The sequence below is a fragment of the Alternaria arbusti genome, assembly GCF_024043155.1.
Source record: "Alternaria arbusti strain BMP 1465 chromosome Unknown scaffold_7, whole genome shotgun sequence".
Classification (NCBI taxonomy): domain Eukaryota; kingdom Fungi; phylum Ascomycota; class Dothideomycetes; order Pleosporales; family Pleosporaceae; genus Alternaria; species Alternaria arbusti.
This window is the reverse complement of record NW_026249947.1, coordinates 1,622,874-1,645,984: the sequence shown is the minus strand read 5'-3', so window position 1 is coordinate 1,645,984 and position 23,111 is coordinate 1,622,874. Positions and strand designations below refer to the sequence as shown.

General features: G+C 53.2%; 10 protein-coding genes across 10 annotated transcripts; 4 read left to right on the top strand and 6 right to left on the bottom strand.

Annotated features, from left to right (window-relative positions):
- Window positions 1-636: 636 nt before the first annotated feature.
- On the bottom strand, window positions 637-4,266 carry J4E86_006360 (uncharacterized protein; the record flags this gene model as incomplete). Its single annotated transcript, XM_051446889.1, has 1 exon — window positions 637-4,266. The coding sequence occupies one exon, from the start codon at window positions 4,264-4,266 to the stop codon at window positions 637-639; it is 3,630 nt and encodes a 1,209-aa protein (XP_051302464.1).
- A 590-nt stretch (window positions 4,267-4,856) lies between these two features.
- J4E86_006359 (uncharacterized protein) lies at window positions 4,857-6,203 on the bottom strand (the record flags this gene model as incomplete). Its single annotated transcript, XM_051446888.1, has 2 exons — window positions 4,857-5,785; window positions 6,101-6,203. The coding sequence occupies 2 exons, from the start codon at window positions 6,201-6,203 to the stop codon at window positions 4,857-4,859; spliced, it is 1,032 nt and encodes a 343-aa protein (XP_051302463.1).
- Window positions 6,204-10,039: 3,836 nt separating this feature from the next.
- J4E86_006358 (uncharacterized protein) lies at window positions 10,040-10,518 on the top strand (the record flags this gene model as incomplete). The annotated part of the gene is made up of 3 exons (XM_051446887.1): window positions 10,040-10,205; window positions 10,297-10,463; window positions 10,498-10,518. 3 exons carry the CDS (start codon window positions 10,040-10,042, stop codon window positions 10,516-10,518), a joined length of 354 nt encoding a protein of 117 aa, XP_051302462.1.
- Window positions 10,519-11,094: 576 nt separating this feature from the next.
- J4E86_006357 (uncharacterized protein) lies at window positions 11,095-13,716 on the bottom strand (the record flags this gene model as incomplete). Its single annotated transcript, XM_051446886.1, has 2 exons — window positions 11,095-11,679; window positions 11,719-13,716. 2 exons carry the CDS (start codon window positions 13,714-13,716, stop codon window positions 11,095-11,097), a joined length of 2,583 nt encoding a protein of 860 aa, XP_051302461.1.
- A 253-nt stretch (window positions 13,717-13,969) lies between these two features.
- On the top strand, window positions 13,970-15,357 carry J4E86_006356 (uncharacterized protein; the record flags this gene model as incomplete). The annotated part of the gene is made up of 3 exons (XM_051446885.1): window positions 13,970-14,762; window positions 14,811-15,048; window positions 15,114-15,357. The coding sequence occupies 3 exons, from the start codon at window positions 13,970-13,972 to the stop codon at window positions 15,355-15,357; spliced, it is 1,275 nt and encodes a 424-aa protein (XP_051302460.1).
- A 380-nt stretch (window positions 15,358-15,737) lies between these two features.
- Window positions 15,738-16,905, bottom strand: J4E86_006355 (uncharacterized protein; the record flags this gene model as incomplete). Its single annotated transcript, XM_051446884.1, has 3 exons — window positions 15,738-16,373; window positions 16,422-16,811; window positions 16,870-16,905. The coding sequence occupies 3 exons, from the start codon at window positions 16,903-16,905 to the stop codon at window positions 15,738-15,740; spliced, it is 1,062 nt and encodes a 353-aa protein (XP_051302459.1).
- A 696-nt stretch (window positions 16,906-17,601) lies between these two features.
- On the bottom strand, window positions 17,602-18,770 carry J4E86_006354 (uncharacterized protein; the record flags this gene model as incomplete). The annotated part of the gene is made up of 2 exons (XM_051446883.1): window positions 17,602-18,509; window positions 18,560-18,770. The coding sequence occupies 2 exons, from the start codon at window positions 18,768-18,770 to the stop codon at window positions 17,602-17,604; spliced, it is 1,119 nt and encodes a 372-aa protein (XP_051302458.1).
- Window positions 18,771-18,950: 180 nt separating this feature from the next.
- On the top strand, window positions 18,951-19,523 carry J4E86_006353 (uncharacterized protein; the record flags this gene model as incomplete). Its single annotated transcript, XM_051446882.1, has 1 exon — window positions 18,951-19,523. The coding sequence occupies one exon, from the start codon at window positions 18,951-18,953 to the stop codon at window positions 19,521-19,523; it is 573 nt and encodes a 190-aa protein (XP_051302457.1).
- Window positions 19,524-19,610: 87 nt separating this feature from the next.
- Window positions 19,611-20,128, bottom strand: J4E86_006352 (uncharacterized protein; the record flags this gene model as incomplete). The annotated part of the gene is made up of 2 exons (XM_051446881.1): window positions 19,611-20,073; window positions 20,109-20,128. The coding sequence occupies 2 exons, from the start codon at window positions 20,126-20,128 to the stop codon at window positions 19,611-19,613; spliced, it is 483 nt and encodes a 160-aa protein (XP_051302456.1).
- A 1,354-nt stretch (window positions 20,129-21,482) lies between these two features.
- J4E86_006351 (uncharacterized protein) lies at window positions 21,483-22,071 on the top strand (the record flags this gene model as incomplete). Its single annotated transcript, XM_051446880.1, has 2 exons — window positions 21,483-21,926; window positions 21,982-22,071. 2 exons carry the CDS (start codon window positions 21,483-21,485, stop codon window positions 22,069-22,071), a joined length of 534 nt encoding a protein of 177 aa, XP_051302455.1.
- Window positions 22,072-23,111: the final 1,040 nt, after the last annotated feature.

Genomic DNA, 23,111 nt, shown 5'->3' with positions numbered 1-23,111 from the left:
GACCCCATTCCATCCCATCTCATAGTACTGCGATAACCCATTTAACTCACCCAATCGCAAGCAGGCTGCGGGGGCCCTGCACTCATACTCATCCCCATATATATATATCGTTGCTTGCAACACCCAACTCGATGAATTCAAATTACGTACTGCGCTAACCCATACGATGACCTATAGACGATACGCAGCGAGCCACTTACGACTCCCACAACACGAACGACATACACGATGCCGGAAACCCCCCAATCAAATAATGGACACAAGATTTTAAAAGTGAACGTAACTAGCCGCAGGATCTTGGAACGGCGACAATGCACTTCAACTCAAGCTACCATACGCTATTGAACCCACAACTATTAATATCCCTGCAGTCATATCATGATCTGAGACAAACAACCCCGTGGCGAACAAAATCATCACTGGCGATGTGCAGAAAGACTGCTGCACATGGCTAATAACCACAAGGTTCAGGGGCGATCAAGTTGTAGTCAAAAGGTGTACATGCAACATGCAAGTCTATTTCATAATAGCGCCATAATACCATGCTATGCAAATCTATCAACGTCCACATCCTCAACCTCAACAGCGCAATGTCTCCCTGAAGCCACTACCCCCGCCCTCAACCCTCACAACCCCCTAACTCAGATCAAATCCAGCCCCGGAGAAAACGCTATACAGCAACTTCTCCTTCAGCGTAGTCTCATCCTCATACATCGGCAACTTAAGCAAGTTAACACACGTACTCGTACTAGGCAGCCTATCCTGATCCCTCCCCGCATCCCTAATACTAAACCTCGGATTCAGCGTACCGAAGCCCAGAAGCGGGGCGCGCGGCGTGCTCGTCACAAACTTCAGCACCGCACGCCTCTCATCGTCGGTCATCTCCTTCATGACCTTCCAGAGGAGTTGGATGGTGGGGTGCTCGAGGCCGTCGTCGCCGATGACGTACGTGCCGCCGTAGATGGTGTTGCGGCGCAGGTCTTCGATGTCGATGGATGTGCGGGTACCGGAGATGAGGGTCTGGAGTTCGGATTGGTTGAACATGGAGAGCCAGGAGGGTTGGATCATGGTGCTGAGGCCGCGGAGGAAGGCGGTGGTTTGGGCGTAGGGTTGGTTCTGCAGTCGGTGGCGCGCCATGTAGCTGATGTAGACGAGGCGGTTTTGGTTGGTGACGGGGGTGTTGGAGCCGTCGGGCTTGAGGTCCTTAGTTATGGCTTTGGTCTTCTTGGGTGAGGTGGTGTGGTCTACGACCACTGTGTCGGTGACGGTGAAGTTGAGGGAGAAGTCTTCGACGTCGCCGGGGTAGGTCTTGAGCTTGTGCAGGCCTTGGTACAGCTCTTCATCTAGATCGCGGAGGTCGTTGAGGGTGGGGCGGTAGCCGGATTCGTTGGGTGCGGAGCCGGTGCCACCAGTTAGTGCCCACTTGCGCAGGAAGAACGGTGCAAAGTTTACATCGACCAGAATACCTTCGTACAAACATTTGCCGATGATGCGTCCCAAGAATTCGTAGCGTTGAAGCAGCTCAGTGATCTGAGCACGGTACTCTTGAGAACCTTCGCGTATGCCAGCTTGTCGGAGGGCCTCTTTGTGCTCTTCAACTGCTGCGGGGTTGGGGTACAGGAGATGCTGGTCGTTCTCAACAAACATGTCGATGTACTCAGTCGGCATGAACGCGCGGTTGGTGACGCTGGTGAGGAACTCTTTCGTGACACCACCTCCGTCGATGCCGGCCTCAGGAGCGCCGAACTGATCCATGAAGGTAATCTGGATTGGTTCCTTCAAGCCCTGGCCCAGTTCATAGAATTGCTCGAAAGCATCATCGAACTCGTTCTCTCTCCTGATCCGCGCCGTATGTTTCTCGAGTTGGCTGCGAGCGTTTGGTTGCTGCATGGTCCGAAACCGCCAGAACTCAGGATCCGCAGATCCTCGTCGCTTGATCATATCTAGTTTAACAAACTCGCGGAAGATCTGAACGCGGGTGGTGAAGGGTATGAAGAACGGCATGTTCTGCAAGATCTCGAGACGAGGTGCTACGGCTTGCAGGTACCGTCTCCGCGAAGCCTTGCGCTGCTGCCGTTGTAGCTTCTCCAAGCGCCGTTGTGTCTGGGTGCGACTCGTGCCGATGAGTTGCGGTGTATCGTCGAATTCCTCTTCTTCAAGGTCATCTAGATCCTCCGCATCTTCCTCCTGGATCTTGTGCCGCGACTCTTCCTCCTCAACTACAGCCGGAATGAATCCTGTCATGTCGAAGCGCGAGACCATGAGCCAGTGGTCCGAAGGCAGGAACTTGCGTCGCGAGTCGCGCTCGTATACCATACGAAGAAGTCCAGTGACCAGACCTTTCACGTAATCTATCCTCAAGCCTGCGACACCTCCTATTGATGGCTCAGCATGCTCTTTCTGGGAATGATTGTCCATGACTCCGGGATTGAAGTAGCTAAGACTTCTGTTGTTGCCTCCCATGTCCTCTTCCGAGGTTGTAATGTCCACTGCGTTGAAGTAAAGTGTGAAGCCCAAATTCTTCAGGAAAGTCGTCAAATCCTTCACCTCGCTTAGAGGTAAACCACTGTCGCGGATCTGGCCCGAGTAGATGTCTTTCTGCCCCGAAGTGAAGAACTCCTCGTCGTCGGTGACTTTGAGTACAAAGGTATATAGTTCAAGGAAGACCAGGATAACTCGCCATTCGTCGGTGGTGACTGCGTCGCGATCAACTTGCTGTTGTGCTGGCTGCCAAAAGCCATGCTGCGTTAGCCCGGACGTCCCTGGGCGGTCAGAGTTGTTCAGATTTGAAGATTTCGGCTTCAAGAGTCCGATAGCTGCCCTCGAGTCCCTGAAGATGGTGGTAAAGACCGATGATCGTTTTGATGCTTCCCAGAAGTATTTGATCGCCGGAAGCTTCCTTGCGCTCTTTCCAGACGCCTCTGATGGGCCGATGTAGAGCCACATTCGTATCTCATCACCGCGACGAGGGAAGAAGCGAAGTAATGCAAGCGCGTAGTTTGCAAGCTGCCGGGCTTCTTCGACCTTCTCGTCATCTGAAGCTTCCGCTGACTGTGATGATCCGGCCAAAAGACTTCCAACACCTTCCTGATGTACCAGGGAGCGGACTTGCTCTTTCAAGAAATTCGATACGGCGCTGGCGTCTTGATTGGCACCGTCGTCTTCGGAAAGCTCGGCAATTGGATGATCGTCATCTACAATGTTGATTGGCAGGGAGTTCAACAGAACCGATACGACGGCTACAAAGTCCTTGTGAACCGCGTAGGCTTCGGGAGTGTCGAAGTTGTGGGCGTAGCGGTGGAAATAGATAAAGTTTCCTAGTAAACGCAGTCTACTTGATGTGTTCTTCAGCTCGGATTTGCTTTGCAGCCCTGCTCTCTTGGAAAGTGTCGCCAGTGCATTTGCGAGCAGCTTGTAGTTGATGGCGTCGGCGAGCGAGTCGCGGAACTTTTGTAATGGAGGTGATGTTGAGTCCGAGCCTAATAGTGGGAGAGTCAAGAAGTGTATACCGAAAGCCTCATAAGCATCCAGTGTGTAGCCAGTCACTCGCGTCATCGGCGACAGGGCTGCCCTGACTATGGTCTCACTTATCTCCGATCCTTCGCTCTGCGTTTCAAGTGTTGGGGTGAAGGTGGACACGACGCGTGCAAGGGTGCGGTAGTAATGCTCGGCATTCTGGGACGTTTCGGCGGGTATCTGGTCTGCGAGGAACTGTAAGACGGTGAGAGAGGCCCCAACCTGATTCCATTGCATGGGCGCGTGCTTCTGAAGCTGCCGCTCTATGGCCACGAGTAGGATGCGCTCCAGCCTTAGGTATGCCCACGGCCACGGCCCGCTTGATGTGATGCCCAACTTCTTGACTGTCTCCATCTGCCGCGATGCATAGTGCTGTATCCGTCGCAGATCATCATCGCTTCGTGACGATGCGAATCGGAGTAGCCGTTGTAGTTGGGCAAGAGCCTCCTCCTCCGAGTCATATGTCGCCGTACTCGAAGAGCCATTCGCCTCTTCTACGCGGTCCCATGCGCCCCGTAGCTCGTCAGCCACATCTCTCCTGGCCGAGTGACCCCGCCATACTTTCTGTATCCGCTTGGCCGCATTGAGCGTGTCTCGTTCCCGCTGCCGTTGGGCTCGCTCCTGCTGTGCGCGGTCGAGGGCGGCTTGTGATCCGGCGCCGGAGCCGGGAGGGCCGAATGGATTCGTCTTCTTGCCGCCGAGGTTGACTTGGCGCGCCTTTCGCGTGTTGCCGGTGAAGCTCGTGAACATGGTGGCGGGGCGTTGAAGCGGCCAATGCGAGACGTCGAATCGGTGTATGTGTAGGGCAAATGTGTTTAGATAGGTTCTGACGCTCTCGGTGGTGGGTCGGTCTGCAGGGGAAGTATTAGATTAGGTGTGAATATGTCGCTGTATAACTGTAATAGTGAAAGCACACGGCACCAGCCAAGGCAGCGATCAGTTGGGGGCGATGTGGTGGTGTGCCCATCCGTAGGGAAAGAGGTGCACTCGGTGTCGTGATTCGTATATAGAAGGCGCAAGCTACGTAAGGCCTTCGGCCGGGTTCTGCGTGTCTCGGGCGGCGATGGTCGTGGTAATGGAGACAACCATACAGTAGTCGACATCGCCGCAACCTCCGAGAGTCCGTGCACTCTGGTGCCGTCATCGCGCTTTGGAATCGCGACGCGCTCACTCTTCACCACCACCAACACAATGTCACAATTCACGCGCAGATGACACTTACTTCTCACAACGCGCAAAAACCGACACGATGCTGAGAGACCTCCGCCATCGGTCGTCTAGTCACAATTTCCGGCTAACATTCGCTTGCTCTACTCTACCATTGTCTAAACGCGTGCACCCTAATACTCATACCCACGATACGCGGTCGGCAGCAACTCCACTCCCGCCTCTCCATCCCTTCCGTCACTCCTCTTCTTCGCGTCTTTCTTCTCCCTCTCCATCGCCTCAGTAAGCACATTCATAACAACCGTAATAAGCACGCCCATAGCGATCAACTGTCCCGAATCCCACACTATCATCTCCGTATTCGGATCCTCCATCCACCCCGAACCAGCCACCCACTCGCGCATTGTGTACACGCGGAACCAGCAGAACATCGACGTGACGATGGGTGTGAGCAACACCAAGATCCAGTAGATCAAGGTAACCAATGCCCGCTTCTCTGTCCAGACTTTCGGTGCGCGGTCTCTGGATTCGGCGAAACGAATGGGAACGGAGATGTGGGCGGCGAGGAAAGCGACGCCGAGGACGATGTACATGAATCGTTCTGGTGGCCAGGCTGTGGCGTTACCGAAGCCGAGATTGGCTTGGTTCAGGCGCGCTTGCTCTTCTGCTGCTGATCGCAAGTCCATTTCTAGCATACATGCTACTGGCAAAAGAATAGCGCTGTCTTGGCTCGAATGCTCAAGTGCATCATACGGAGCATAGTTGGCTTCCCTGAAGATGGTCAACCCGACACCGATAAAGGCCCCAACCGAGAGAATTAGTCGGAAAGCGGCTGCGAGCGGATTGCGCCAATAGGTCCGCACCAGTGCGATGGAGAAGGTGAGAACGGATAGCGCGATCATCATCTGACTGACGGCGACCGTAAAGTGATAGCTTGTCAGCTTGCACTTGCTCCGGCCAGCAAAACCGAGAAGGAAAGCTCCGACGAAGATAGTCTGAGTGTCTGCAACGCCCAAGACGAATGTTCGGCCAGCTGCGCGCACTCTATCTTTCCATGTCGGATCCGCGTTCGGATTCTCGGGAGTCTTGTTGTTGGGTTTGTCTCGGAAGCTCGCGAAGGCGCTGCCAAATTGACTATGTGCGTCGACGATTAGTCTGGTTCGACAACTTACACTCCGATATACTTACGAGACATCTGCCCTGAACCAGAGCTCGATGAAAACGAAGATTAAGGAGATTGCGACAACGACGAAGAACAGTACCATCGCGATCCATATCTAGCTATGTCAGCACAATGTCTGCGAATTATCTTCTTGACTTACTCCGATTCCAGCTATACCAGGCTGCGGCGCCATTCTTCCCCTCGTAACATTGCCAATCGAGACCAAGTCATGATTTGCGCCAAACGTCAGGCTACAAGCCTGAGCGAGGTCCACATCCTCAGCCTTGCAGGCCTCCACAACGTTAAACTGGAACCCACTTCCGCTTTCGCCTCTCAGAAAGCCGAAGCTATTGCCCATGTTGGCGGATTCGGATTAGAGTAAGGCTATGCCGATATAGATAAGACTGTCACAACATCTGGCAACAGCAAAGCTTTTAACATGCTAGACCAGACTACGAGGCTGAACATGGGGGGCCAGAAGATGTCGCCAAGCCCGTGAACACGAGAGGCGTTCACGACTGGACACTGAGCTTCGAAAGCTGAACTTCTGCCTCCAAGTTCGTCGAACATGATTGGGAGCCTCACCAATTGAGGATATCAAATGCGCCTCCAGCGGCAAACAACCCAAGGCTTCGCGTAACACCGCCACCACACACATACTGTAAAAGACAGCTGAACCGCAGCCTCACACCACTACGTCCCCCTACCCCCAAAACTCCTTCAAATCCTCAGCCCTCCACTTCGTACTCCACCCCGAAAGTCTCTCAATCTTCTCCAACAACCCCAAGATAGCCTTCTGCTCACTCTCATGGCTCATCCACTGTCCCGCAATCCACAGCGGCTGAATCGCATTCGTCCACGCAGCATGATCATCATTGCTAATCGAGATCCCACAAATCTGTCTTGCGTGCCAGAAGATTGAGTTTGGTTTGGGGGTTACGGTGGTGTTGGGAGGTTTGTGGCGGAGCATCAGTATGCAGGCGGTGTGGTGGAGTTGAGTGCCGGACATCGCGGCGGGGTTGCTGTAGAGGAGACGCGGGAAGGGGGATGTGGGTGGGGTGAAGGAGGAGATGGGGAGCATTTCTGCGGGGCGCGTGGTATACCATGCGGATATGTGATGCCAGAGTTGAGTCCAGCGAGCGGTGTATGCGGTGTCTGTGTCTGTGGGTAAGCGTGGGGTGGCGCCCACGCGACCGGCTAGGTTGGAATGGAAAGACAGTAGATCGAGGATTTGGGCAATGAGATACACGGCTTCGCACGCGTAGACGTTGTAGTTGCCGACGGAACGGAAACGGTCTACGTCGGTATCGAGACCCATTCCTGAAGAAGCCCAGTGCTCAACCGGTATAAGCGTTTTCGAAGACGCGATGAGCCCTCCACAAACATCCATGCGAGCAAAGCACCAGAACAGTGCTTGGGCCACACCACCACTGAACCCATTAATCCCCACAGCTTCCAACAGGTGCGCACATCCATCTAAATGCTGATGCCACGCTTTCGCCGAACTACTCAGCATCTCGAGTACACATAGCACTACGCATGATGCTATTACCGGCGTGCTGCGTGTGTGTAGTTGCGGTAGCACGAGCTGGATGGCGGTTTGATACAGAGCTAGACTTCGTGATGTGTGTTTACTATTATTCTTCCGCTCTATTTGGCGCGCCGAGAGAGCGAGCATCGAGTACCGCAAGTGATCGTGCGAGCGCGCCATGATGGGTAGTGTGCGTTGGAAATGACGCTCATGGTCGAATTTATCGATCCAGGGTGCTACTTCATCGAGCCAGTTTTTCCATAGTTCAAATTCTTCTTCCGCGGACAGCTGGGGTGGCGGGATGCTCGTCGTATCTGCGTCATGAACGGGAGTAGTATCGAGAGACGTTTCCGCAATATGCCTCGCTGCATCTTCAGCGTAATGTTCTTGCACCCCTCCCCAGCCCTGTCCAACACGCGCAGCATCCGGTGTAACGTCTCTCGTCGGCACATTAGATCTCACTTCCTGTATCAGATGGCTCCGAAACGTAGAATGCGCATCGAGATACGCTGAACCTGGTAGGAAGACGCTGTCGTCTAGATACGTGGTCGTGTCGGGACTGTGCCAAATCGATCCAATATCTCCTGGGGTGGGTAAAGAAACATATTGGGACGACTGGAGATGGTTTACAGTGTCTTCCGCAGCCGAGAAAGGCGTGTTTGGCTGCCAATACGTGTGCCCGTGATGCGGTGGTACCTGCTCGTCGTCGGCTGTAGCTGGCGATATGGTGTTGGAAGGAGGAGTCTGCCGATCATCAAATCGATCTGGTGTATCAAGGTCTTCCACTGGATCGTAATGCTGATAGTCGCGTATGACTTCCGCAGTCACATCCTTGATCTTGAAGCGCGCTGGTGGTCGTCCTGGCAAGCGATGCAGCGACGATGGCCCGACACCTAATGCGTTCTCTGCCCGGAAGGTGAGGCGAGAAGCCCAGTTGCATTTTTCGTTCTTGCTGCTGCAGCGACCGCATGTGGGTTTCGTTTCGTCGCATTTGCGTCTTTTGAGCTTGCAGTTTGTGCAGCTGGGGGATGTGTGTTAGTGTTTTGTGGTTATTGTGGTATGCTTCTCAGATGTTGGACGTACTGACCCGTGTCGCGTTCTTGCTCTTTTGGTACCGCGTCTTACCAGACCGTCTTCATTTGCCATTGGACGTGGTCGAAAGGGGTCGCGAACTGATATGTGATAAGATCCCGGGCCTGCCGGTCATAACCAAAGCGCGTTGATCAGCTGGGTGGTTGTACGTTTTCATGATGCAGATCGAACTATTGCTAGCGGGAGGTACGATGTGGAGACCCCGCACCTTAGCTGCATTGCGTGCTGCGCGGTGATGGATGGAATTGCTGTCAAGCCAGTATTTATGTACCATCACGAAGAATCAAAGAATTTGTTATACACGAATACAGCGACTTCATCGTCTATTTAAGTACCAGCACGTACAAGAATGCGTGAAGAAGACGACCTATCTTTCCAACATCGCGGTAGACTTATGGTATGCTTGAGAAAGCGTTGCATACATCGTCTCATTTCATCCGACTCCTTTCAGACAATCCATAACATCAATCCACTGTTGCGCTACAGTACGAACAATGGCAATCGCACATGCCGCGCTTCTCCGACTCATTCCAGTGCGTCCAGATACCATGGAGCAGGACAGCTAGAAAGATATACCACACGATCTTCTTCGCGAAGCTTTGCGTTTCCAGACTACAGCGTGATTGATGCGCTTTGACTCTTTTGAAAGCTTCGAAGTTGTAATCGAATTTGACAAGCGCCCACTGCGTAGGTTCGTATTCCTGTTCAAACCTTAGACCATCGTCTACGTCTTCTCTTTGATCGTCATATTCTTTCCGAGGCGTCCCCGGTGGAGTTATCAGCCTCCATGGGTCAACAGGTCTCGGGTCGGCTAAGTTATCATCCCTCATATGTGCTTGATCTTTCCATGCTTCTTGTTCGACAATCATCAGCTCTGAGTTGGAAACAATATTCATGCGAAGGCGGTCGGACCATTCCGGTCCGAAGTCTCTTTCGAGGGTTGACGGGGTCGGTTGCGATGAGTATTTCATGGTTGAACTGATTGGAATGACAAATGCCGTTGAGTGGGATCTCACACACAATTGGATGAAGTACATGATAGACGTGATTAGAGTTGGCTTACAACCATTATAGGTCTTGGGTGAAAGAGAGTGCCGGCACTGAGCGACCATATTGATCAAGGCATTCACCCTTCAGTGGTAAGTCGCTCCACATGTTGCGCTGTGTGAAATCATTAGATCGGATCAGATGCGCACATCGCGACTTGTGGGAATGTTGAGTCTGAACACAGTAGTCGTGCGAACGAGCCGCCGAGGCGCATGAATGAGGTCTTGATGGTCGCACATCAACGCCGTGGAAATGAAAGGTTGTGGTGTCGCAGTGAACCTCGCGCTCGGCACACCTTCCTCACTCTCTGGTGGGGTGAAAGCGCACCACGCACCCAGTGGGGCGGACCCTTTCCGACGTCATGTTCGAGCTGGGCGCGCTCCACCAACAATCCGAACAAACGGACCTCTGTCGTCCGAACGCGTCCATAAGAAGGCCGAATCGGCCATCTTGAAGCCCCCAATTCCCCTGATCACACGCCACAAGTCTCATTCAACCCATCGTTTCGCGAAAATCCAATCAAAATGGCAGGAGACGCAGAAGACCGCGCCGCGCTCGTCAACCGACAGCTCCCAGAGATGACCCTGTCGACTGCAGACAACCCCCTTACAGCACCCAAGCCACCACCAGAGAACCTTTCCACCGCAGAGAGAGCGCAGTATAGGTTCCAGGTCAAGGGCAATGCGATCAGTACGTGAACGCCTCTAGGGTAACCTCGCCCATCTTCATCCACATCGACCACCACACACCACAACCATCATACTAACCACCACCACCCCAGTCACCGGCGGCGCCGGGACCCTCGCCCTCGAAGCCGCAGCCGCCCTTCTCGAACACGGCGCCACGGGCCTCGCCCTCTGGGACATGAACCCCGACCAAGCCTTCGAAAGCGTCAAGACCCTGCACTCCAAGTTCCCCCACGCGCGCATCATAACCGAAGCAGTCGACGTACGCGACGAGAAAGCCATTGCTTCAGCTGTAGAAAGCAGCGTCAAAGTACTAGGCAGCATAGACATGCTGTGTTGTTTCGCCGGCGTCGTAGGCTGCACACACGCGATTGAGATGGCGGCGGATGAGTGGCGGCGCACACACGATATCAATCTAACGGGGTCGTTCTTGTGTGCACAGGCTGTTGCGAAGCAGTTTCGTGCGCAGGGGACGGGGGGTAGTGTTACGTTTACAGCGAGTATATCCGCGCATCACACGAACTACCCTCAGCCGCAATGCGCGTATAATTCGTCCAAGACGGCGTTGTTATCGCTGGCGAAGAGTTTGGCGGCGGAGTGGAGTAGCTATGGTATCAGGGTCAACTGTCTGAGTCCGGGGTATATGGATACTATATTGAATGATGGGGATGGGTTGATTAGGGCAAGGAAGAGTTGGAATGATAGGAATCCAATGGGACGCATGGGGCATCCGTGGGAGCTTACGGGGCCGTTGGTGCTGCTGTGTAGTAATGCGGGGAGGTATATTAATGGGACGGATATCATCGTGGACGGTGGGGCGATGGTGTTTTAAGAGATGTCCATCATGTGCAAGGACATAATTCAGAAATGATTAGATTCTACCTTTCACCTCCCTACTCATCATCCCCATCCATCCCCGGCGGCAGCGGCGGAATACTAAAATCCTCCAAACTCGCCCACTGACTACTCTTCCACCCCCCAGCAGCATGCGTCGCCTGCGTCATCCCAAACATAGGACTACTCCACCCCTCCCCCTCCGCCGCAACCTTCTCCGGACTAGGGAAACTACTCGGTATAAACAACGGCGGCGGCTTCCCCGGCGAGATATTCGGCTGAGAACTAGCGATACGATGCGGTGTTGTGTGCGTGCTGGAAAAGTGCTGGATTCGCTTCCGTCGGGGTGTGCGTTGCGTGATCTCATCCACGGTTGTGGCTTGAGAGGGGTGGTAACCTGATGGTTGGTGGTTTGACTGGGGTGCTGTGGGTTGGGGGAGGCGGGGGGTGTCGTTGTAGCTGAATGCGTCGGGGGCGGCGCGCATGCTTGAGGATTCGGGGGCTCGGGCGTTTATGTATTGCGAGTATGAGAACCATTCGTTGTGGAGTTGTTGTTCTGCTTTGCTGGAGTGTGACTGTTGGGTTTCGTGATCGGGTGACGGTGAACGAGGGACTTGTATAGATTCGCTGTTTAGGTCTTCTGACTGGTGGATGTCTGTCGAGTTTGATTGCGGTACATGTACCTTGCTTGATCGTGGAGGCGTTGGGTCCGGTGCTGGGGCTTCTTCTTCTTCCGATGAATCGTCGTTGATGATCATTGGTGTGGATGGACAGGTTTCTTGATTGAGGTCCTCAATGACTGGAGGGGTGGAGCGAAGCTGCTCTTCTGGTAAAGGTAGTTCTCCTTCACTACTCGTGTTAGCCTCGCTCTTGATTGGCCTCTCTTCGTTCGACGGATTGAACGGGACTGTAGGCAATATCGTTGCATCGTCGTCTTCGTCATCCTCGTAGTCGTCATCGTCATTTCCGGGCTCCTGTTTGATAGCGACGGACTCAGCTACAGTAGAGGACGATCTGCCACTCGACTGCTTTTGCGGGTCGCCAAGTTCGGGAGAAGGTTCTTGGTGACCTCGAAGCTCAGGTAGATCATCTGATCCCAGTGATGATACCACATCCTCCATAGCTTCCTCTCCGGTTGCATCAGCACATGCCTGGTCGATCCTGTCGAGTACTGCCTGAGTATCAGCGCCAACGGTCTTCCCAGTCGCAGCTTCACGGCGCCCGGAAAGAGCCTGCATATCCTCCACTCCGCGACGTCCAATAGTAGGCAGGTCTTCTTCTATGACACCATCATCCTCTTCCTCGGAGTCTTGAATCGTACTCTCGAACTTCCTTAATGTTGGTGGTGGTATAGGCGTTTTCGAAGGCATCTTGAAAGTAACCTGCTTGCGTTTCGAAGGTGTCTCTGGTGCAAGGATTGGGTTATCCGAGCGCTGCTTGAGAGGAGAGCGGTGTAGCTTTTGTGGAGCGACTTGGGTCGATAGTGGCGAGTCGGCGGGTGACTGAGAGGAGGGAATCTCGCGAATACGGCGTTTCTCTGGAGTCGATAGAAGGCTGAAGCGGGCTTTGCGGGTTCTGGCCTGCCCTTGCGGCGCATAGAAAGCTTCCTCCGCCTCTGCCACTCGTGGTCCTCTTCCTCGTCTAGTCGCCCGGGACGTTCTTGTGACAGGCGCTTCGATAAACTGTGTGGGTTTGTAGCTGTCTTCGCAGTCCTCGTCCATCTCGTCTTCCACTGACTGCACCACAAACTCCGGGGTGTCTTGCGAGTTTGCCGTGGACTCCTTCTTAATGTGTTTGTCCTCTGGGTCCTGCTCCATGTCGTTTCCAGCTTCGTCTGCACTGTTGACCTCTCTAACGCCATTCCCCTCGACACGATAAAACCCTTGTTGCGCCAGGCGCTGCGCAACCGCATCGCCGTAGGTCTGACTAGCCCTGTCTTCTGCCTCGACATCGCTCAATATCTCATCTAGATCCTCATCCGACATGATCTCTTGTGGCCGCATGCCTGGTATCATCTGCGTTAACGTGCGCTGCTTCCTGTCGCTCTTTGCTTCGCTTTTGCCACGTCCACCCCAACTCAGTCGCGAGCCCTGTTTCACGGGCTTAAAGCTAGGCTCTTCGTCGTCTGGCAAGGGCTTCCGTCCGTCTACCAATTGTGTCATTGTTGACTGTCGCCGTAATGTGCGCTCGCGGTTGGTCTTGGTGGCTGTCGCAACGTTGTCGTCATCGGATTCGGCTTCGGCGCGCCTCGAGCGGCGAGGATTCTTAGGCGTGGCTGCCGTCCGTCGCCGTTTAGACGTAGGTTGCACTGGCTCATCCTCTTCGTTGTCTTCCTGCTGCACTCCATCACTGTTCCGCTTCTTCCCCTTCCTCTTCGTCTGCCTCACAGGCTGCTGTTCTTCTTCCTCCTCCACCTCAGCCTTGATAGAAACTCCTCCGTCTTCCAAATCCTCCTCCAGATCTGTGTCGCTGTCCTCATCCGAGTCAGCGACAACAGGAGTACCCTGCCTCCTCATCTTGTCCGGCAGGAAGACCATTTGCCGCTTCCCATCGTGTACTGGAGTCGAGCGCCGGCGCACAGTCTTGCGCTTGTGTGGAAAGCGCACCTGCTGGGGTACTTTCTTGGAATAGTAGACCCTGTAGTCGGCGTCTTGGTTGCTGGAACGCGTCTTGGGCGTCATGGTGGGTGGGTGGAGCAATCGATAAGTTGGGGCGTTGGAGCGTTGGTCGACGCGACGCGTTGAGGGGACTAGCGCGATTCTGAGGATGACAGGGGTGTGCGTCATCACCACTTTCGCTCCTGCCGTCTCCGACTCATCCATGGATGCATTAATCGTCAACACCATACATAAAGCATGCGAACTGTTAACTCAACTCATGCACGTCCACAAGATTAAGGGAATTTACTGACTCGCTACAATATTACCATGTGCGATGAGCGCACAGCCATCATACCTTATCATCGGGGCTGGAGTCTTCGGTGTCTCCACTGCCTACCACTTGATCAGGAAGTACTCCGAAGCACATATACAACTAATTGACCGGACACAATACCCCTGCCCACTTGCCGCATCCTGGGATTGGAACAAAGTCATCCGTGCAGACTATGGCGACATCTTCTACATGGAAAAGGCGCTGGAAGCCATAGAGTACTGGCGACATGACCTACTCTTCAGCCAGTTCTACCATCAAAGCGGTATGATCAATATCGACAATGCCGACTTGGGCAGAAAAGTCTTGAAGAATTATGAGAAGCTTGGTATCGAAGTCGACGCGGAGATGGTGAGCCCCGAACGTCTCAAGGCGTTGTATGGTTCTTTCTACGATAACACCGATTTCTCTGAAGTTGGCAAAGTATTCGTCAACAGAGACAGTGGGTGGGCCGAAGCCACCAAGGCTTTAACTGCTTACACTGACGCTGCGATTGAGGCAGGGGTCAAGTATGCCGCAGCAGATGTCGACGTGTTGACCTTCGGTCGTGACGGAGGATGTACCGGAGTTCTAACGAAGGGTGGTGAAAACATCACAGCAGATCGCATCATCTTGGCTACTGGTGCAGGCACAGCCCAACTAATCGCCGACAGTGCTCCAAATAGAAGCGAGTTACAAGTCGACGGGCGTCTGGTAGCCGGGGCAGTGGTCACTGGAATCGTCAATCCCGACCCAAAGGATGGGAAACAATACACCGAGATACCAGTCACAGTACATTCTGTCTTACCAACAAGAGGTGAGGACACCAAAGCCCGCCGCGTATACTCCTACTGACATGACTTAGGGGAAGTAATGCCACTGACAGCGCCGCTGTCGGATCAGGACCCATACACCGTCAAGTTCTGTCGAGACGAGGCCTACAAAAATACCTTCAAACACGAGGCATCAGGTCAAGAGTTCTCTTCCCCGCCAGATGAGCCCGGCCAGGCTCAGAAGGAACCAAACGAAGCACTCAAAAAACGACTCGAACTTGTGAAGAATGGCATACTGGGTGAACCCGGGAAGGACGTCAAGTTTGACGAGTATCGTGTTTGCTGGTAGGCTACATCTCCGAACCACTACGATAAATCGGTCTAACAGTTCGTAGGGATGCTGTGACACCATCTCAAGACTTCATCATCACGCCGCACCCCCATTCTCAGTATCTATATCTTGCGACAGGCGGCTCTTTCCACGGATGGAAGTTCATGCCTACGATTGGTCGCTACGTCGTGGAGATGCTGGATGGTTCCCTAGACCCCTCTCTTGCCAAACGATGGGCGTGGGATCGTGAGAACGAAGGCGGTGCACATACTCATCTGCTCCCTACGATTGAGTTACGAGACCTGTGAGGATTGCGAGCGTTGTCAGCGGGGGCGGCTGCAATCTACGTTACATTTTACGAACTATCATCAAGGCGCAAGTGTGTGTTACCTTATGATTAGCTGACTTCTTAAGATGTGACATGACGTATGCAGGCAAACGAAATGCGACACGGATTGCAGTCACCCCTGTTGTCGTTGCAAAACCAGGAAAATGAAGGCATATTCGAGATAGCCAATGTTGCATGAAGGGCTCTGGATTGGAATATGTCCTTTCATCTCATCTGCATGCAAAGTCTCGTTCGCTGCAACTACACATTTATCTTCCCGATCCTCGAACGCCCGCTACCAAATCTCGTCAACTCCATCATAAACCGCTTGCACTTTTACCGAACAGCGTCACGTCTGCCTCACTCTGCACCCTCTCCACTCTCGCTACCATCCGCCATCTTGCTGTCCAGCATCAGTTCCTCCTCCCGCGCCACATTCACAGCCTCCCACTTCTCCCTCTCCTCCTCCATCCCCACCACCCTACCAACCCCCTCCCTCCTCGCAACAACACCCCCACACCACCTAACCGCCTCATCCCAAGCCCCCATCATCTCCCTATCATCAATCACCACCCCTCCCTTTCCATCCCCCTTCCCCCCTCCCATCCCATCCACACCCTTGACCAACCCCGGCAACCCCCCAACCACCAAGTCTCTGAAGAACCACCAGCTGGGCAAGAAGTTCAACTTCGCTAGCGCTGCGAGTTTGACGGGCGAGAACATGGCGCTGTATTGACAGGCGCGTTGGAGCATGACGACGTGTTTGAAGGCGATTTGCCACATTGTGTGCGCTATGTTGTCGATGTGGGTGGATGTTATGGGCGTGGAAGGGACGAAGGGGAGCAGCGTGGGCTGGGTTTGGAGGACGTGGCAAAGGAGGTTCTTCATCATCTGGGTGGATTGGGGGGCGACAGACAGTGGTAGTGATGAGAGCTGCGGATTTGGCGTCGTGGAAGTGGGTCGGGACAGAGACATGACTGTGGTGTCTTTCATGATCTGGGATAGTGTAAGCATCGAATCTCCTTGGTATTCCATATCACGTACCTCAGTCTTCATCTCCTCAATCTTCTGCTTCTTCGGCGGAGTCTCATTCCTAGCTTCTGGTCGAGTAGTACCCTTATCCGCTCCAACGGGCTTGACCTGGAGATCAGCCATCGTCGGTGAAATCCCCTGCAATGTTGTCAGCTTGTATTCGAAGAGCGTTCCAAATTTTCTTCCCACCTCAGCCTTGATCTTCCTTTTATTCTCCACCATTGCTGGAGGCTTCGTAGCCGAGGTTTTGCGCTGTTGCTGAACAACGACCTTGGGCGAGCTTTGTGTATTCGAGATCTTGCGTTGTTGCTGGATCTTCGGAACGGCTTGGGAAACGGATGTTTTGCGCTGCTGCTGGGATTTTGCGGGGACTTTGGTGATCGGTGATGAAGTGATGGGGCTCTGTCATTGTCAGCATCCTGCTTGTGGTTATTCTTCATGCTGTGAAATCTCAACTCACTTTCCTCGCTGTAGGAGCCTTTGGGTTGATAGCCATAGTGATACCCGGCATTTTTTAGGCACGATAGTGTTGTAGTTGGAGAGGATATTGAGAAACTTGGTAAGACGCGTAAAGAACGCAGAAGATTGGCGTGATAAGCGTGTTGTTTGCGAAAGACGGTTTGAACAAGAAAGACGAGGTGAAATAGTGTGATATCAAGCGTGGAAACGCGTGGTGAACGTGAGAGTGAGTGCGGACTAGTAAGACAACCCCACATCAGGTGCTCACAAAGTAACAAAACGTGAAGTCGCCTTAACGTCGTAATAACCTCAAGGCAGTATAAGCTGTTTGCTTGACGTCGTTTCCAGCAACTCAAGGTAACCGTCACCGTCACTTGTGGAGGTGAGAGAGCGGACGCTATAGTGCCTTGATGATGGGAACGAGGAGGAAGAGGCAAACGTGGGCCTAGGAAGACGGCATCAGCTTGCGATTGCACTGGATCACGACATTCTGCTGTCACGTAGTTCAGATGATGGAGAGAGTATGAAGACATGGAATGGTCTAAAAGAGCCTTTTGATATGATTAGCGAGGGCCAAGAAGTATATCAAACGATGCCCCGGTGAAGTAGACTATACTCAAAGCTTCCGACGCTGTGTTATGCAAACTGCTGTGGTATATGATCTCGAGAACGCCGCCCATTCATCGCCATATGCAAGACTTTCCAAGGTCCACCCTAGGCACGGTCAGCAGTACTAAGCCCGCCCACGTGCCCGTGTCGCGCGTGTTTTAGGCTTGGCTTTTGACTTCTTAGGCGCCCGCACTTCCTCTTCCTCATCCTCAGAATCGCCAATGTCCTCCTCCCCGTCGAGATCCATCTCCTCCTCCTCACTCTCATCCTTAGCCTTCTTTTTTGAACCACCACTCTTCTTCTGCTTCTTGCGGTTGGCTTCAAAGGCCTCTTCCGATGGCTCCTCCATGGGGGTCGAGCGCTTTGAGCCTCGTGACTTGGGCGCGTATTTGGCTTCCAACGAATCGAAGAAGTTGCCTGCTCGTGACTTCTGGCGCTGCTGGATCAGAGCTGCTAGACCTGCCATGTCGTCTGTACCGCTCTTCTTGCCTCTCGGCTTCGCCTTGGCTTTGGCCTTGCCATTTGTAGTCCCTGACTCTTCTTTCTGGGCCTGCTTCTTGTCGAAGTCTTCACGTCTCTTCTTTTCGGCGTCCTTGGCTTTTTGACGCGTCTCATCCGTTTCCGCCTCGTACGCGGGGTATGAGCTGACTGTGCCGTTCTCGATCTCCTCGTCTAAGATCTTCCTGAACCGATCGTCGTCCTCGAGGATGTCGGACAGCATGACCAGGTCATATACCTTGTTCAGGTTACCCTTGACCTTCTTGAACGCTTTGACCAAATCGCGACGCTCCTCCTCGCTGCCCTTGTATTCGTTCGCGACGTTGTTGATAGCCTCCTCATTAACGACGTTCTCAAACTGCTCGCGGTAGAACTTCAGCCAGTTGAAGTCATCGTCGTCCTCCATTGTCTCAGCTGTGCTGCCAGTAAGGTCGTAGCGCCTGCGTCGGCGATCGTCGGAGAGTACGGCGTAGGCGAATGCGATCTCTTGGAAGGCCTTGTTGGCGGCTTCCTTCTCGTCGGGTGCAGCCTTGTCTGCTCATAGTTCAGCGATGCACTCCACAATGTGTAGTAAGGGCACTGACCTGGATGGCATTTGAGCGCCATCTTGCGGTATGCCTTCTTCACATCGTCGGCAGTGGCTTCTGTCTCGAGTCCAAGAACCTCATACGGGTTGATGCTGGGAGGGCCATCTTCTTCGTCCATGTCGTTCTCGCCTTCGCTCTGATCGTTGTTTACAAAGTCATCGTCGGCGGATTTCTCGGGAGACGGCTCTTTTCTCTGTCTTCGTGCCATGTTGTAGTGTTGTGTTATGGATATGGAGGTTGTGTGACCACTGACGGTCGACGCCTGCGTGAGAACGCGACGCGACCGTGAGCCCGGACTTAACGGAGCTAGCGTCTCGGATCCACTTTTCCCCAATCACCATTGCCCAGAACGCCAATTGCATCACCTTCACTTTCCTCCCTCACCAACATGCAAGTCGACTACGACACAGGCCCCGTGCGAACATGGGACGGCCCGGTGCCCCCAGCCGCAGGTCCAGACCCCAACGACCACCTACAATACATGCGCCTGGCACTTGACCAAGCCCAAGAATCGCCGCCGAAACCTTCGAATTTCCGTGTTGGCGCCCTGTTAGTCGATGCAGATACTGGGAGCATCCTTTCGCGCGGCTACACTCTGGAATGCGAAGGAAACACACATGCGGAGCAATGTTGTCTCTTGAAGCTTGCTCAAGCACACGGCTTGCCTGAGGAAAGAGTTGGGGAAGCATTACCATCAAACACCGTCATCTACACTACCATGGAGCCTTGTAATCTTCGGCTCAGTGGTAATCTTCCATGCGCGGATCGGCTCATTCGAACGAGAGGGAAGGACGGAGAGCAAAAGATCAAGAAGGTGTATCTTGGCGTCAAAGAGCCGGAGAAGTTTGTAGGCGAGAATGCGGGACGGAAGAAGCTAGAGGAACATGGCATTGAGTGCGTTCATGTTCCGGGGCTGGAAGAGAAAATATTGAGCGTTGCTACTGCGGGTCATGAGCAGTAGCGATCTGGTTTGGAAATGATATCAAAGTTGCATAGAATCCAATGCTCAAGGAGGTGCGCTCAAGGCGCAATCTGCACAACATTGACATCAGCTGCTATGCTGCCTTTCCATATCCGTATAGACATCTCGCTCTTCTGATCTCAAAACCTTCAGCTCCATGTCCTCCGCCTGTGTCCATTTCCACCGATCCTTCGCCTTTGCTTTGCCCGTAATCCTCATCTTCAGTTTCAGTTCGTGCTTGAACCGCCTCCATTTGGTCCTACGGATCTCTGATTTCTTGATTCCGTTTTCTGTCGGATTACCGGTCTTCTTGGAAGATTCCGGTTGCGGCGCGCTTACAGATGCTGCCTGTGCTGCCTCCATAGTCTGCTGATCGGCTGCATCGTATTCGATAGCCATTGGACTGACAGCAAGTAGCGCAATAAAGAGGGACGCGAATCTGCTTTCTCGCTTTGTAACGGGCTCTGGTCTTGGAGGGTCCGCAGTCGTTTCGTTGTTTGAGGTCATTGGCACGTCGTCGAACGTGGTGCTCTGCCCCGACGCCTCATCACTCCATGTTTGTGATCTCAAGGTAATAGGTGTTACCAGTGCGCTAGTCCTGCCATTTTGCTGCCCCATTTGTTCCGACATGTGTCGATTCTCGAGAGCTACCGCCGGTGAAGAGCTGCCAGCGATGTCAGGAGCTCGTCTGAGGAGTAACGTCATATTTCGCTTTGCCGCATGGGAGTAAAATGCCAAACCGGAAGAGGCTGTTGGATGAGATAGTAGACTTGGTGATAAGACGTGTAAATAACAGCAACTCAAGATAAACGAAGATGAAAGTGCACACTGGCGGACAGATTTTGTGCCTCACCAACCTATACCATTCTCACCGACTTTGCGCACTTGGGTAGTCGCCCATCACATAAGTCTCTCTAGAGAAAGACTACCTTTGGCGAAGTGTCCCACCAGCTGTCGGGCCAAATGTTATTGGGACGAAAGGTTCCCATCTCTGGGAAGGTGCGGCTGAAGATCCCTGTCAACAATGACCCGAAATATTCATCCCGATGGCAAGCACAGCGCAGCTTTAGTATACAGGCGGCGAAGCTGAGGCCTGTGTAGATATCGCATGAGGTCCTTATCTATGAGAAACTTTGATGTGATGGGCTAGGCGACATTGGCTGTTCTCGACGCCTTGAAGACCCCACAGTCGGTTCTTGATCAAGAGAGAGCAACAGAATAAATCCTAGCTTCCGCTGCTTTATACACTCTGATATCTGATATGTATGCGTGCTGGCTTTACTGGGGTGGCACTTGGAGGGGGCATGGACGATTCCGAGGTCGTTAGGAAGTTCAGACGGCGCGTGGTAATTGTCCGGGCACCCGCAATCGACGGCTTTCGAAAAGTTACCCGATTCGGACTACGCTAAGCAGCAGCATCAGTCGTCTCCTTCGTAAAACAGATTTTTGACTATCAAGCAAAAGATACATGAAGTTCAACATCTACGTCTACGTTCACAACCGGCTCTCGGGACAACCCAGCCCCTACCCCGCTACCTAGGCAAGGGCTCGCGTACCTCGACCCCCGACGCGCGAAGGGATCGCCCGCGAATCTCACCTAGGACCACCATTGCGTCATGACTTATTCGCATCGACCAAAATGCCACCACCTCCATCGATCACCACGCGAATTGCGTAACCCTGACCGTTTCGTACCACCTTTCTCATGATGACGCGTGCCAAAATCATGCAATTGGATAGCAGCCTAGAAAGCAACAAAACGCCTCGTGAGGCAAGTACATAGCCACCGAATACATTTACCTATAATAACCCGTCCATTCAATACGCCTCTCTCAAGTCTTCTCTATTACAATGACATCTTATCTCCGCCCATTCGCAACTCAAACATACAACCAAACACTGCGTAGTTTCACCAAACCAGCCTTCTCATCCCAGGTATCAAGAATCACAACCGCGAAAATGTCATCCGCTCCATCAAACCTCAACATCGAGACCAAAAACGTCCAAACCGCCCCCGGCGTCACCCTCTCGGAGCAACAAAACACCATCGTAGGCTCCGTCCTCGACCTCTTCGCCGGCCGCCCCTCGCTGCCCAAACTGCAACTCTGGCGCGACGACGCCACCTTCACGGACCCCATCACCATCGCCGAGGGACGTGAGAAGTACTCTGCGCAATGGTACGGACTGCAGAGTGCGTTTAGCGAGATTGAGAGGCTCAACCACCAGGTTAAGGATGCGGGGAACCCGATTCTGATGGATTTGAGGACGAGATATGTTATCAAGGGGCTGAATAAGGAGCAGTTGATTCAGAGTGTTGTTGCTATTCATTTGGATGAGCAGGGCAAGATTAAGAAGGTGGAGGATAAGTGGGATGGCAAGTTGCCGGATAGCAGTATTGCGAACGTAAGTTACACACATGTCTTGCTCAAACTGAGTAGCATGCTAATGATTTACACAGGCTTTCCGTCACTTGAACGCTGTCACCGTACCCAAGTTCGTCGGTGTACCAAAGAACGACGAGGAGGATGCGAAGAGGGGAAACCAGTAGTTTTATCGTTATGTATCGAGTAATCTAGCGCCGCGTACAATATCGTACCGCGTAAACTCGTAATTCGTAAAGTCATTACAACATCTATCGTCTCTCATAATGCGCCGTTGAACATCCTGCCCAACGCTAGATGGAGGCACAGCGCAACTACGCCGGCACCTACACCTAGCACTTGCAAACTTGGTGCCCCTGCAACGATCAATATTGTGCCGCATCCTCCTTGCTCCGCTCTCGGTAGATCAGGCCCATCCATTGTGATTGTAGCGCAGAAGCCGCCTTGTACCTGGTCCGGGTTGTGGTATACGGTCGTTTGAGGAGGTGGTTGAGCGTACACGACAGCCGTTTGCTGCTGGGGATATACGGTCACTGTCGTGACTTGTGCGACGTTTACTGCGCCTCCGCATTGGTTTCCGCTTGGGCAGCAGCCGATCAGTCCGTTCGAGTTGCCAGGAACGGCGCATGTGTAGCCTGATGGACAGCACCTGGGTTTGATTAGCACGAGCCATGCCATCTCTCAAGATTCCTACTCACCAACTCGGTTGGTTGACATTGCTGCAGCTTACTGAAGCTGACGAAGGACACCAATTTGCGTCTTGCGCTACGACTTGCTGTCCGTCTGGGTTCACGATATACACAGCGCCGGAGAATGGCGCATTGTTCGAAATCTGCTGTGGTATAGCTTCAGGCTTTGCGATCGGTTCCGCGACACATAATGTCAATGTCGCAGCGACGAGGCTCCATGGCGCAAATGATCTCATCGCGATGAAAGTCGCCGAGGCTGTCAGAGAGAGAAGCCGGAAGGAGCGAAAGTCTGCGACAACGAACGTCTAGAAACCGAAGAAAATGCTGCGGGGTTAGTAGTATGCGACGAAAAGGCACAGCCTCGAAATGATGAGAGATCAAAAATCAGCAGTCGTCGGGCGCATACCGGGCTGCTACCCTGCCCTTAAGTCTGACCGGAATACCTTGGAAGCTCTCAATCGAGAGCTGGGAATAGCTCCAAGCTTGCTGCAGGTTGGGCTAGCTCGTCATGGACAGCT